This window comes from Dermacentor silvarum, chromosome 4, assembly GCF_013339745.2.
Source record: "Dermacentor silvarum isolate Dsil-2018 chromosome 4, BIME_Dsil_1.4, whole genome shotgun sequence".
Classification (NCBI taxonomy): Eukaryota; Metazoa; Arthropoda; class Arachnida; order Ixodida; family Ixodidae; genus Dermacentor; species Dermacentor silvarum.
The window spans coordinates 8,498,188-8,513,370 of record NC_051157.2 but is presented as its reverse complement, the minus strand read 5'-3'; the positions used below and the strand labels follow the sequence as shown (position 1 = coordinate 8,513,370).

Here is a 15,183-nt window from a genome sequence, read left to right as displayed (position 1 = left end):
TGCGTTCTCTCATTCAAAAACGTCATCAAGATACAGCGCTGCAAAGGTATACTAAGCAGATAGCTGGAACACGAACATGAACGAGGAAGCGCTCCATGTTCCGATTATCACCAATTACTCAAGCCTTAATCAATCAAAAAAGATTTATGCTGGCATCGCGCGACCACTGATGACCACAATCCGCCTTTTTCACGGCCCGACGGCGCATGCGCCCTGGCCTGGCGGATTAGTCGCGAAACGTTTTGGAAGGGTCGCGCGCGCGGCCGTGCGGCTCCATCTCGGGGAAACGTCCCCCGAAAAAAAAAAAAAAAAAGCACTCGGACGCGCGCTACTGATAACTCGTGCCGTGTACCGCGTTGAAACTCCACTGGTAGCTCGACGTCAGCGCAGTACTGAAAGTGTGCGTAGCGTAAGACTGACTTTGGTACTGCGACGGACTTTCTTGTCGACGGCACCGATAAAATCACCGTGCCTATACCATCGTTCGACCGAAACCCGCGCGATAGACCGTCGAACCGATAACGCGATAGCCGCAACGCCTTCGCTGGTATATATAAATAATCGCGCTCAAAGTGAGTCAGAACATGCCTACGAAGTTGAAAGGTTGAAATGCGCAAGGCTTCGACCCTCTCAAGCCGTGCACATGAAGTTTGAGCCAATGTTGATTTCAGCGAAGCTTAGGCTTGGCTCCGTCGAGTTCGTTCACCCGCTACCGGCGGACCTGTAATGAAAAGTAAGCAAGTTAGGGCGAAAAAAACTGCTTTTATAGTTCAGTTCTGGCCTTAGCGATTTGAAATTAACTACTCTTCGCTTCGCACGGCGCGTACACAATAATCTGCAAGCGGCGACACAGCGCTGTGCCCAACGGCTGTGCCAACATCTGTAGGTCACCGTTCCCGTAGGCATGCCGCTCGTATTCGCAACGTAGATGGGTCGGTTTGTACGTGTTGGTATGCTCACGCATTTCTTAATTCCTGAGATGTACTGTTTATCTCTGCGTCAAACGCGAAACAAGAGACGGTACATTCGGTACAGCAGCATAAACAGCCGCCTCGCTCATTTATATACCATCGGTGTCGGCGATGGCATCCGCGTTTTTGCGGGAGAACAACACGGCCTTCAAATGAGCGCTTATGTGAGCACGTCTTTCTCTAATTATGCTTTATTACACGCGCAAACTAAGTATAATGAAGTTAAAGAAAAGCGAGAATCAATAATAAATAAACAGCTCAATATTTGTAATAAAGTCGCCGTTGTTTAAGTGGCTCAACCGCTCATACTGACTCGTCTCACGGTGGAACAACGCGGCTCATATGAGCAGGTATGGTTGTTTTATTCGACGTTTTGACATTTTTTTTCCATATCAGCGATGCACCTTTTCCCAATTTTTGACGCTAACAACGATCTGTGGCTGTAGATGTCGATGTAAACAAGCGCACCGCTTTGCTAAATCCGACGCGGAAGGCTGCGCGCTCGAAAATTTCTTATTTATGCGAAATTTCTAAAGAATGTGCAAAAAGAATTGAAAGAAAAGCGAGGTGCAAGTGCAGGAGTCAGCGACAACAAACTCTAAAGCAGCCGCGCCGGCAGAGGGTACTTAGCGTACCTTTATAGGCCACACTATAGACAAAACAGCGCTATCACGCCTGCTCACTCTATATATATATATATAGTTGGTGAGTGCTACATGGGAACGACATGCTGCCCCGCAGAAGCCATTAATAATTATTCGCGATCCACGAAATGCACAACCGATGCGCACTCAACAAGGGCGCAGGTTCACAAATCGACCGGCGAAAGCCCCGGCACCCTACCAAAACGTTTTCGGTGGCGTGCGGCAGAGGGCAGCACAGGAAAATGAAAAAGGCGGATTGCTCAAGAAGTTGAAGGACATCGGAGCAAGTCCGAAGCTCATGTGATTTCCAAGCTCCAGAGAATGTTTCGCTTACACATATAGAACAACATCGGTAAGCTGTAGCCGCGAAATCCGCTACAACGGCTGCTCTCTATACAGCTGCAGCATGCACGCAGCGTGCATTAATTGGAGCACGTTCGAGATGGAAAGCACTGTATTTTAAATGCGTAAGCATTTCTATGCTTGCCCAACGAGAAAACTGTCCGTCCCTCCAACCCGTAATGGCACGTACACACTAGCGGCAAAACGCGCGCTGCACACCGCCGGCGGCAAAACGCAGCAGCGGCAGGGCGGCCACACCAACCGGCGGCGCGCCGCTGCGGCAATCACGTGACAGACTAGACTCTCTCCCCCCTTCTCGAACTATCCGTCAGCTCGGTCCGGGAGCTGATGCGTGCAGATGATAGTGCGAAACGAGTTTCCTGCTAACAGCGGACGCGACTACAAAACGAGCGGTCGGGCGGGTCCGCATGTCACCAGTTTCCCGCGCGCACGTCACGGAAGCGGGCCGCTCTCATTGGTCTCCTTTATCCGCGGCACGCGGCAAACCGCAAAAAAATCGGTCCAGGAGCGATCCCTGCCGCGGCAAGAAAAACCTGTTTCGCGGCTGCTTTCGCGGTGCGCGTCTTGCCGCCGGCACGTTTTGCCGCTGGTGTGTACGTGGCATAAGACGATAGAGCCCGCAGCGGCGAACGACTTTACCTTCCTGCTGCCTGTCGCGTCAACGCGAACGGAGCGGCGAGAACACAGCGCGCGGAGCTATCAGCAGTCGGCACTCTGTCCGCTTCGCATATCGTTTTTTAGATAGGGTCCGCGCGGTCGTGCTAGAGTACGTTTGATTGGTCCGTGCCGCCGCCGGAGTCCCTTGATCACGGTTCACGATGGTTCGACACGGATGGACAAGACGCTAAAGAGAGATAACGGCTTATGATCGGAACGTCATCGCGCGCCAGGCGCCGCCCCCTGCCATACATTGTTTGTGTTATGAATGCACCTGCGCCACCGTCCGCACCAGTTCGTGTCGCCGCAGCGCTGTCGTTTGCACAGGCCGGGTCAAGTGTCATAAAACTGATGACACCGGGCTGCGTAGAGATGAGCAAGAGAAACAATGCTCACGCATGCTCAGACAACTCCAAGAGGAGTTCCTGCGTGAATTTTTTTTTTTTTAGATATTCGTGATAGGGCTCCGCGAGACGTTTGTCAGTCAGTGAGTGTGCATTCGAGCAGCGATCGGCTTTGCCATGGCTAACGAATATTTTGGCTACGGTCATCTCAGTATACTGACGTCCACGGATGTCCATCGCTACAGCTAGGCATCGTTACGTCGCTAACGAGCATAAACCTGCTCAACTCTCGACGTAGAGACCGCGACTTCATTCAAATTCTCCAGCGCTAACTGCGGAAAACGGGAAGGAGGGCAGTAGGATAAAAAGCAACAGGACAAAAGTAACGATACTTCTCGATCCAGAGTTCCTTCTGTCCGGTTGCTTTGTATACTTTTGCCTTCTTTCCTCTTTGAGTTGGAAATGTTTTAATAATGTCACAGTTCCAATGAGCCCAACTTTATGGATTAACTAGAGAGCGCGCGATGCTCCGGAAGGGTGAGCATCTTAAAAAGGTCGGAGGAAGCTGCTTTCGAATTGTTCTTTCTTTCGTTGTTGCTTCAGGTTGGGTGATGGGAGAAAATTCACTGTCACCTTCTAGTCCAATATTGACCCTCTGCAAGAAACTGAATGTCTGAGATGGAACGAGTTCATACAACGCTCAGAATTGTATATGCGGCGCACGGAGACGTCGTGTATTTGTCTCAGAGGGTTCTTCTCTGCGCAGCCTTCGATAGCGGAAATGATGCGCAAGCTGACGCCGGCGAGCGAGGAGTGGGAGGAAGCGGTGCCCATGAACTGGAAGATAAACCCTGCCAAGGATCTCGAGAAGTGGCCGTCACACTGCATGCAGGATGTGCGCACGCCCACCATCGTCCTTCTTGGGGGCATCAACTTGTCAGCGCTGGGTGAAGTGCTCACAGGTGAGTCGTGCCCGCGACATCAACGCCGTGACCTTGAGTCCGCTGTACGATCACAGGGCAGACAATGTGCGGTTGGCGACGCCACCATCGAACGTCTTATCGAGGGATCAGCAGAAGTTCGGGAGTCGTATATCGAGGTCTCAAATTTTGAAGAAATGTTCAACACCATGCCTAGAAAAAGCGATAACCTTTAACCAAAAAATTTGTGTAGAACTATACAGACGAGGAACGGAACCCCAAGCTTCTCCAGTCCTCAATTTTTTACAGTTCCCTCCTCAAAAACAAAGCACTGACTACGTCATTAACAATCCTTGTTCATTCACAGCTGGGATATTTTCACTATATATGATGAGCCGAAGTGGTTGTTTCGCATTCGCAGCAAAAAGACGAAATGTTAGCAGAAGAGGCGACAAACATCGCTGAAATGTGTTCGTCTCTTCTTTCTGTAATTCGTTTCCTTTACGCTTAAATGACCTTCGTGCTGCATCTCGCTTCAACGCTAGCTAAGCGGCGAAAACACAGCGCACATCGCAAATAGGGCTCGCGCGGCCGCGCCATACGCAGCAGCCGCCGGAGTCCCCGCTTTCCTACTTTGCGCGCGCGAGATTGAGCCGCCATTGCCAGCTCACCCTCGCACGCTGTCACTCGCACATACAGCATACGTAGTGCGGTTATCGCCCTTGCACTTTACATGGAACATCACGGCGACGACGACGGCAGAAATGCGCCTGGAGTGTCCATTTAGTTGCTATCACATTAAAATACGACAGGGAGGCGCTATCCCTTAGCGCACCTCTGTCTCCTGTTTTAATGCGTATTGGCTAGGTAGGTGCCCACTGCCCAGGGCCATTTCCTGCTCTGTTCCGTTAGTTCTTCCGTTTCGTGTCCCCAAAAACCAGTAGCGCCATCTAGGCTTGGATAGGTGAATTTGTCAACACACAACCTTCTGTAGGCTTACCGCCACCTTCTTGTGGACGCACGAGACTCCGACGCCATATATCAACGCGAAAGCGTCAAGGGCCCCGTGTCACAGAAAATCCGGCGTCGGCGTAAGCGTCGGTCGTCGGCGGAAATAACCATGCCGAACCACGTCATCCCGAACCACCCCGACCGGGCAGGCCCTTCGCGTGGTGCAAGGCGTTAGTGAACAAAAATTGAATTTCTCAAAGTAAAATCCGTCAGAAAAAACGTAAAGTACGACTTAATCACAACCACCTACAGACGGGATAGCGTCGGATTGTAATTTGAATATACGAAAAAAAGCCTGATAAGCAGCCAGGGATCTTTGAATGCTATTGCGTTCCACTCTTAAAAGGCGAAGCGTCCTCCAAATTTTGTCCGCCGGGTGCCGACACACATCCGCCCAGGACCATACAACAATTACTAGAGTAAACTCTGGCGCTATACGGGAGCTGCAAGCGGCGTGGTTCAGCCAGTGCGGTATGGGCGGAATGCACGCTGTTGCATGCCACGAATGTTCCTTGAGTGGTGTCGTGCCAAGTGCCGGGAGGAGGAGATATCCAGAAAGTTGAGAACAGTGTTTTATATACATATGTACATATTTTAAAACAAGGGTTCCATGGGTATCGGAGCTTTCTACCTGCCAAGTCGTTACATGTCCGAGCGTTTGCATGTCTCAGCGTCTCCATGGTCGATCGAGCGTCCACACAACACTCAAGCTCCGCTTTTTATGCCGTTAATTTCCCTCTTTCACTCGATGAGGGAATTCACTGCAGTTCTTGACCAGTTTGCAAGCTGACCAGTTCGCAATATCCATATAGCCAGGCTCCGCCTCCAATGTTGCCTGATCGCTCCCGCACACCAGGCAACGGGTGGCAACTTGGGTATCAAACGTCGACGTGGTTCCCACGGGAAAGCTCGACGTTGGCCCCTTTCAAGTATTTGTGGCCTCTCCGCGACGGTCACTTTGACAGGGTCCGGATACTGGCCTTCGCGGAAGCCACCATTTCCCAGGAAGGCGGCAGCTGCTGTCGTCTCGGAAAGGGGCTCCTGGTTTGCGCGTCACAGTCGGCGCCGACGTAGTTAGTCCGGCCAGGCGCTGGTGCTTTCCGGAATCACCCCAAAAGCGACGTTGTCGTCTTAGCGCCGCACGAGGCCGCTGACTCGTTGCAGCCTGAGGTCCCAGAACTCGTCTCGCCCATCAGCTCCCCGGCAGTCGAACGGCCGAAGATACGAGACATAATTGCTCGTTGATTCGCCCCAGGTGACCCTGAATTAGCCGCCAGCTCCTTGGCCTCGAGAAAACGACGAAGCGTGAACAGCACTCCACAGCTGCATGTCTGCCGGTGAAGCATTCTTTGTCCCGAGGGACCGTCAGTCACGCAGAGTGCCTCGAGCGACCAGTCGCGCGGCAATTGTGTGTGTATTCCCGGAGTTCTTTCACACTCGGAAACACACATTTATGTAGCACGTATTGAGCAACATAAAGCTGTAGCGGGAGTTTCTCATGTTGCTCTACAATTCTCTCATTGACACTTTTCATCTAATTATAATATTTGAGAAGTTTAATAATTAATTAAGTATTGTGAGTATCTTCAAGCGATGGGAAAAAATCATTACCTTGGTTCCGTCCAGCTACGTGGCATTTGCACATTTTTAAATGTTGGTGCATGATAGTTGGGACACGCTGTAGACGTTAACCAGATCCTCACTTAGCCGTTGCGGTTGTGATCGCGTCCGTAGATTCTCGTCTGCTCCCTTGGTGACTAGCCATCGCCCTCTCTGTACCCTGCGCACGGTACGCCCCTGTTGAAGGGAACGGCACGTGGTATGGAACGGCGGTAGATGTAGGGTTGCTAGAATTCAGCGTTAACGGGAGCAACCCATTCGCTGCAGGCTGCCTGGTGCTGCGCTACAACCTGGAGGAAAACGAGTGGCGTCGTTGCAACATGATGCCGCTGCCTCGCTACGGCCACCGCTGCGTATTCCTCAACAACGAAATTTACGTAATCGGTGAGTGATGCTGTTTGATGCAAGTACGGGCGTCATTGGTTTGATTCCCATCAACGACGACGATGCGTCGTATCCGTGGTAAATACCTAAAACTATTCATATGCGCGCTACAGCGAGTCGTGAAGTGAAGCAGGTGTTGGGTAATCATCGCTCGTTCGAACTATCGCTTACCGTTGCTTGGAACTGCGCCTGCGTGTGGTCTCCTTTGAGGTTCTGCAAAGCTGTAGTGAAATTGTCGCAAGGTTTGAGACCGGGATAGCTGATGTTCCACATTTTACTGTGACTCATAATGCACATCGGGGCAGGGACAGGAAACGACGAAGACAGGAGCGCTCGTTCCTGTTTTCTAGCTCATCCATGTTCTTTTGCGGCATTCTTTCTTGAGTATGGAATACCAACACGCCTAATATTCAGCCCATCTAACTCACTTCCAACTGTTCTTTTTTTTTACTTCCCGCGAGTAACATATTCAGGGCTTTTTCTCTCTCTCTTTCCTTTCTTCTTTTTTTTTTTGACAATACAGATTTTTTATAAGAAAGATTATAAGCGCAGCGAACGTGGCGTTCTTGCAGAGGAGTTCCTAGGTGAACGCCGGCATTTCCGCTAATAACGTGAGCTTCAGAAGACTAACTAAAATGTATTAACTTTTTATTGATGCCTTAGGGCAGTTGTTTAATTGTCAAATGTGAAGGCAGTCACGTTTTAAAGCCCCAGCTTTTTTTTTTTTTTTTGCTTTTTTGGGGGGGGATCTTGAAAGTCTCATCTAATTTGAGATTTTCATCATTGTATTTCAATGCCAAATCCATGCAATATCGAAACCGAGGGCCGCAAGAGCGCAGAAAAGGTGGCCCCACTATCATATCAGACCGTAACGCCCCGTGACGACAAGCGCGAGGAAGCTTGAAGCTGAACGTCTCGGGCAGTCGCGGCAGCTACTGATATGGCACGCTTTGGCTGGCTATGTGTGGCTATGTATCGGGTCAGGATTTGCCGCGGCATGCTATCATTTAAACTTTTCCCACACTTCTTTACGGGGCGTTGCCGTCTGACGCGCAGCGGGACGCGCTCACTCTCGGTATTTATTGCCTCGATTGAGCTTTAGAATTTAGTGGTGAATATCTCGATTAAGATACAATTTTCAAGATAATAAAAAATGGGTGTGCATGAAAATGTCAATGCCTCCAAACTTGCCATTTACATATAACTGCCCCTAAGGCACTAATAAAGAAGTTAATGAATTTTTGTTAATTAGTCTTCTGTAGCGGCAAAGTATGTGCCCACCTTGCCTAGGAACTCGTTCGCTAAAACGCCACGTTCGCTGCTCTCACTACTTATTTGACAAAAAGTTGGCTGTGGCTTAACTCGGTTATGCCTGGGTGTGCGTAGCGAGAGGTGCGGTTAATCTTTTTTGTTTAGCTTGGTTCTCTCTACCGTTACATCTTTATCATTTAGCTTCGTACGTCTGATTGTTTAGGTTTGGTTGTTACCTCTCGTTAAGTTATGGTTACATTAAAGACTAGACATTTTTAAAGTGTAACGCATTTATTTTGAAAATCTTCATCTTGTTGTTTCTCAATTGCCACAAGGAAGGCCCGATGGTCGGTAAGGCAGGATGATAAGGGGTTGTCGTCCAGTGACTTGAACATGTTTCGGGTGCTATCCTCATCTGAATCCACTCGCCTGGCCGCTTTGTACTGACGACGTTTCTCGAGGCGTGTGGCTCGTTCTTCCTCCGTCTCCTCGGCTCGCTGCCTCCTCTTGGTTTCGTTCCGACTACGAAGCCTGACTTCTTTCAGTCTCTCCGACTCACTTTGCATATCTGCCGACGAATCCCACCGAGCCAACCCTTCTATACGATGCAACGCCGGCTCCTCCTCTGTTGTTGCCACGCGGTTTCACCGGCTCCTCCTCTGACGTCATGCCTGATGGCGCGACGAGCGGCGCTGCCAGTTGCGGCGGTTGCTAGGCAACGGCTCAGCTCGTGGTGCGGCCACCGGCCACAGCAAACCGGCGAGAATACGGCCAATTTAGCTCTCGCTACAAAAATCTGTGTTGATTAAAGAAGACACGCTGTATATGTACACGTGAAACTTATAATCATCGAACAACTCCAACAACGCAAACGTCTCCAAGAACACAAAGTGGACGGTCCCTTAGCGTTACACTGTTCGGATTGCGGATGCGCCCCTCGGTTTGAAAACACGACAGTAATCGGAAGGGCACATGAATGACCAAACGAGAATCATTATCGAAGCCGCGGCCATTGCTAAGGGTGGTGCTGTCAGCAAGACTTCCATCGCTCTCCTGCAAAAAGAATCGACACACTCAGGATGCGCGGAAAGCCGTGCGCCCACTTAGGTTGTTTCCCAGTCGGCACACAGGCAGCATTTGGTTGTATCATTTGTTTCATGATTATAAACTTCACGTGCGGATACATATGTTACTCGCGGGCAATAAAAAAAAAACAGCTGGGTGTCAGCTCTTCTCTTCGTCTGTCATTGTCCCGGTGTGCGCTGCAAGTCCCAAGGTAAGGCTGGCTGGTTTTCGTCGTAAAAAATTATATTGGTTACTTCTATTTCAGGTGATGTCACCTTGAGGAATTTTCATTATGCAACGTCCTCAGACTGCAAACGTTGTCCGCCTTTCGTTTCTGCGATTTCACAATGTCGGTTGCTTCCGCCAAGTTCAAAATCGTTTGAGTGCGATACCTAATGTCAGCGTACACATAGTTGATGGCCATGATGCTGCTTACACCTGACACCGCAAGGGCTCCCCGCTCACCCACAAGCCTTTCCTAGTTGCTTTGCCTTCCTCTCGTCGAAGTAATTTGTCAGAAAAGTGCAGCGAAAATTTATATAAATAAAAAAAAATTAGCCAGCTTCACAGACTTGACGTCGCGAAGACTGATGGAACAGCAGAGCTGGTGGCTTATACTAGCTTTTACTTAGCTTCAACTTGGTTTTACTTAGCTATAACTTGGCTCATACTTAGCATCAACTTGAATTTTTTTCTTAGCTTTAACTTTGCTTTAACATCTGTTTGTCTATCTTCACGGTAAGCTTCTTCGTAGCGTTGCCGAGACGCAGCTTCTCTCTCTCTCTGAAAACTCTCGATCTCCAACCCTCCTCCGTGGCTTTGCTTCGGCAGCCCTTGCTCGGAATTCCGGATCTGCGCATGGTCGTTGAAGCCGCTTTCGAGTAGCATCATGACGCCGCGCCTCTTCATCTTCGAGAGAAAGCTGCTTCTTCCTCCTAGCCATGCTCTCGGCAGAATGACGACGCCGCCAGCGCATGCTCTCTTCAGCTCAGGAGAACGCTGCACGTCATGGTTACGTCATCACTTCTCTTAAAAACTCCGCCTCAACTACTGCTTGGCGCACACTCTCCCTCGATCTATCCACTGCACGTCATCGCTACCCTCTCTTTAGCTCTACCCACCTGCTGCTCCGCGCGCGCCTTTCTCCTCTCTCACCCTCGCCGCTAAAACTTTGCTGCGCTGAGTTTTGAGTGACGCCCGGCACGGCTGGAACTCAAGCTTAAAAATGGCGGCAGCTTCACACTAGTGGCGCGAAGTCTGAGCAAACAGCGAAGCTGGCGGCCCTTCCCTAGCTTTGTCTTTTCATTAGCTTTAACTTGGTTCTCTTTTAGCTTTAACTTAGCCTTTTCATTAGCTTTAATTTCGTTCTCTCTCGAGCATCGTCGTCTTTTTCCCCAACTGGCACGTTGGCGCACCTCGGCGCAACCGCGCGAACGCGCTCGTGCCATTACTCCCGCGTTCGTCGTCGTCGTATTCTTCCACATTGGCTCCATCATTCCAGCGTAGAATTTCATTTCTCTTAAGTAGTGGAAAGTGTAGAGCTGCTGCCGACGCCGACCGCGTTTCCCCGCGTTCGCGCCGAATGCGCCCGGTGTCCGTCACTGCAGCCGATGCCTCTGGCGGCGGCTCGGCAGGTAAACTCACCAGGCGCAGTGTGTCTCCGCGCCTCGGCGGAGCTATATACTCTGGGGCGATGTCATTGCCCAGCTTCGCCCCCGCGCTGCTGTGGGGAGAAGCTAGGCAGAGCTACGGCAGAGCAGCGAGCGGCGCTGTGAACTAGAATACTCTGCGGAGGCGTCGCTAGGTGGCACTGTGGCGGGAGCGGCGGTGCACATAAACGAAGGAAAGAATTACTCAAGCAACCACCAAGATAATCTGAAAATAAAGGGGAAGCGGAATGCAGCAATAATGAAACACAGAGCACTGCGGGGCCACAATAAGTGTGAGGTGGTGCGTGGAATCTGGAAAGGAGTAATGGTGCCAGCGCTAACATTCGCAAATGCCATTCTATGCTTAAAATCGGTTATCGTGTCGGGTTTGGAAGTTAACCAAAGATCACTGGGCCGGTTGGCTTTGGGAGCCCACGGTAATACAACAAATGAGGCAGTGCAGGGTGACATGGGTTTGAAGTCAGAGAAGCGCAGAGCAAAATTAGTTTTGAAATGCTCAGGAACATGGATGAAAATAAATGGGCGGCTAAAGTGCACAAGTATCTTTACATGAAAAGCGTGGACACAGAATGGAGGAAGCGGTCAAGGAAGTTGGCAACCAAGTACAGGATAATCGAAACTGTAAATAGACAACCAGGAGTCATCAGAAAGAAAGTGAGATAAATAGAGACCATGAATTGGATGCAAAGAATGGAAATAAAAAGGACAATGGAGATTTACAAGAATGAGAAGAAAGAAATTAGAAGGGAAAATCTGTACGATAACACAAAGGGCAATACCTTGCTATTTGAGGCTCGAGCCGGTTGCCTAAGGACCAAAACATACCGTAACAAATATTCGGAACTAGATGAGGCATGTGTATGCTGCAGTAAAGATCCAGAGACCACTCAGCACATCCTAATGGAATGCCACGGGATCCGCCCAGCGAGAACTGGGAGTAACGTGTTCTTCCACTTTCTTCTGGGAGTAACGTGCAACTCCCAGAAGAAAGTGGAAGAAAACATCAACAGATCAGCCGTAGAGATAAGCAAGAGACGATTAGAGTACTGGTGGGAAAAAAAGTTGTCGCAGTTTCACCTGAAAGGCGAAGCATCAATTGCGATAGCAAATTTGTAGAGAGCTATACGGAGTAATGATAGTAGCTTTATCAGCTGTATAAACTTGGACATGCAGCAGCACCGGCAACACGCAGAACTGTTGTCGACGCCATCGGCGTTTTGCCCGCGTTCGCTCAAAATGCGTGCGGCGTTGGTGACTGTTGCCGGAGCCTCTGATATAAATAGGCACTTGGTGCCGCAGGTAAACGTCGCCTCCCTTCCCTCCCCCTCTCCCCCACGGCCTTTGGCGCGTCGGAAGAAGGCGCGTTTGCTCTACATATATGGTGATTGTAAAGGAGGAAAGAGACGCCTACTTCTGCAGCCCTTAATGGAGCACGGCGCAGAACGCGCGTTTGTTCTCCGCCGTGGGTTCACTCCCCGTGAAAGCGCGCGTCCCTCGTGCCCTTTCACTCGCACACATACAGCGTTCGGCGGCGCGCGGCGACGATTTCATCTCCATTGACGTCATACGGAACCTCACGGCGACGGCGACGGCAACGACGACGGCAGAAATCTGCTTTGGAGTGTTCATATAATTGATATCGCAATAAAATCAGGGAAAAGATGGATACGATTTGATCTCTTAAAATCATAGGTAGCGGTACAAGGTAAATTTTTGAAAAAGAAAGAATAATGAGAGGGGTATACAAAAATGCTAGATAAAGAACATGTATAGTATACCAGATTAAATCAAGCAGGCTAGGTGACTATTTGCCGCCGCCCCGTTTCAAAGGGGATGCCAATAAAGCATCATCATCATAATCATCATCATCATCATCATCATTCGTAAAGCTTTAAGCGGCGGCTAAGGCGGGTGCGACTGTTTTCATAACAAATCCGTGCAGGGGCGGGGCCTCGCCTCGATGACGTGGCCTCGCCTCGATGACGTGGCCTCGCCTCGATGACATGGCCTCGCCTCCGATGACGTATCACCATTTTCTTTTTTTTTTTTTCCCCTCTCTGTTTGGCGGCGCGGTCGGTGTGCGGCACCTCGGTTCGGATCAGCTTAGAGTTACTGTATATGCTCCCTACGGGACCTTTGGTAGCATATACAGTAACTCTAGATCAGCTCATTCCACGTGAGCGAGAAGTTGGCGCACGCAACATATTCGCGGCGTGCGTTATTTTGTTTCGCTTGTAAAAGCGCGGAATGCAACGAGCCTCCTGACCAACAGAAGGTGATCGAAAAGTACCTCTCATTCAGCGTGAGCGAGAACTTGGCGCGCGTATCATATTCGCGGCGTGCAGCAGTGGATGCGTCCGTTTCTGCCATGACTGGTATTGGCGAGCACAACCGTCGACCAGAGCGGAGCTCCAGGGGTGACCGGCAGAGCAAGAGGACGGGGAAAGCAACGCACCACTTGTGAGACGGCGCCCGAGACAAAGGCAGAGCTCTTGTGTTTCAACACAGCGTGAGCCAGCCATGCAACGAGCACCAACCCGACGAATGATTATGAGGATGGGTATATACAGATGAAGACGATGATGAACTGCACAGTTAGCGCTCACAATATATATACGAGGGGAAGTCAAAAAGTAAAGGGACTGAAACTGAAACATACATTATTTTTCGACGTAACCTCCCTGCACTTCAACGCACTTAGTCCAACATTTCACAAGTTTTTTGATTCCGTCGGAAAAAAAAGAGTTTTTGGGTTGCACCTGTAACCAACTTTGCACCGCATAAATGACTTCAGCATCGGTTGCAAATCTTCTTCCCCTGAGCGCTTCCTTCAATGGTCCAAACATGAAAATCGCTTGGAGCCAGGTCTGGACTGTATGGCGGGTGTCCCAGCAATTCGAATCTCAACTCCTTTATTGTTTCGGCCGTCCGTTTGGGAGAATGTGGCCGAGCGTTATCTGGCTGCAGGATGACACCTTTTCGCAGTTTTCCACGACGTTCGGATCTGATTTCAGGTTTCAGTTTAGTTCGCAACACATCACAATAGTTCTCACGGTTCACAGTTTCGCCTCTTGCGGTGAAGTGAACGGCTACCACACCTTCCTTGTCCCAGAATAGTGTTAGCATAATCTTACTAGCTGATGGTTGACGTTTAAATTTCTTAACTTCTGGTGATGATGAGTGTTTCCAAACCATGCTCGCAGGCTTACTTTCCGGTTCGTGATGATGTACCCAAGTTTCATCTACAGTAACAATTTGCTGTAGAAATCCACCTCCCTCGCGACGATAATGGGCCAAATGTTTACGCGAGATGTCCAACCTTTGTGCCTTATGCGGCGCTGACAATTCTTTCGGGACCCACCTTGCACACACTTTCCGAAAATTTAGCCTGCCGTGTAAGATGGAATGCGCTGAACCATGACTGATACGTAAAGTATTGGCGATTTCGTCCACAGTGATTCGCCTGTTTTCCATCACCGTACCCTCAACTACTTTCTTCTCCTCAGTCGTTGACATCGATGGCCTGCCCGATCTTTACGCGTCATATAAAGAAGGTTTTCCCTGTATGAAACGCTCTAACCATTCGTAGATCTTGCTTCGCGATAAACAACTGTCACCATACTGCGCTTGCATTCGACGAATGACACCTTCCTCAAGCAAAAAAAGCGAATCCCTGCCCTCGTTTCCTCCCTGGTGCAGATCGACAATGGAGCTGCCATGTTTAATGGTCTGCTACACTCTAACGACTAACGCGGGAATAAGACGTTCCATAGAAGGGTTGCAGACGACACTAATTCAGCGCTTGATACTAGCAGTGTTACCAAACCCTAGTGCGAGAAATTACAAAAGTATCTGTACTTTTTGACTTCCCCTCGTATATAGGAGTTATTCACTTGCTTTCGCAGTTTACAGTTTTAGTTTTCTAAGTGAAAACAGCAAATTATCCTAAATTAGGTGAAAATTTTCTGATAATACTCGTGAGGTCATAACCAAATATTGGTCTCATTTTGTAGAAAGTACTAATTTACGAAATCCGTGGCGAGATATTTGTTTTGTTGGTTACAGATTGTTTCGTGAAAAGAAACTATGAACTAAACTACAGGCAAGCAGTAGACATGGTACAGATGCAACGATTTCACAGTGATCACTAGAGTCTCACGCAATACTTCCGATCGAAGTTACATTTGAAACGACATCTACCAGAAGCAGGTCAAGGATGTAATTCTTGTTGCGGTCTTCAACATTATTGCGGTCTTCAACATCCCAATGCAACACACGGGCTC

General features: G+C 49.5%; 1 protein-coding gene across 4 annotated transcripts in view; it reads left to right on the top strand.

The window, feature by feature from the left end:
- LOC119449403 (titin) overlaps positions 1–15,183 on the top strand; it is an 86,578-nt gene that overhangs the window by 28,987 nt on the left and 42,408 nt on the right. For all 4 annotated transcript variants that reach the window (XM_049665187.1, XM_049665185.1, XM_049665188.1 and 1 more), the window contains 2 exons: positions 3,746–3,941; positions 6,798–6,914. In XM_049665187.1, the coding sequence (XP_049521144.1) occupies positions 3,746–3,941; positions 6,798–6,914 (313 nt within the window). The remainder of the gene's footprint in view (positions 1–3,745; positions 3,942–6,797; positions 6,915–15,183) is intronic.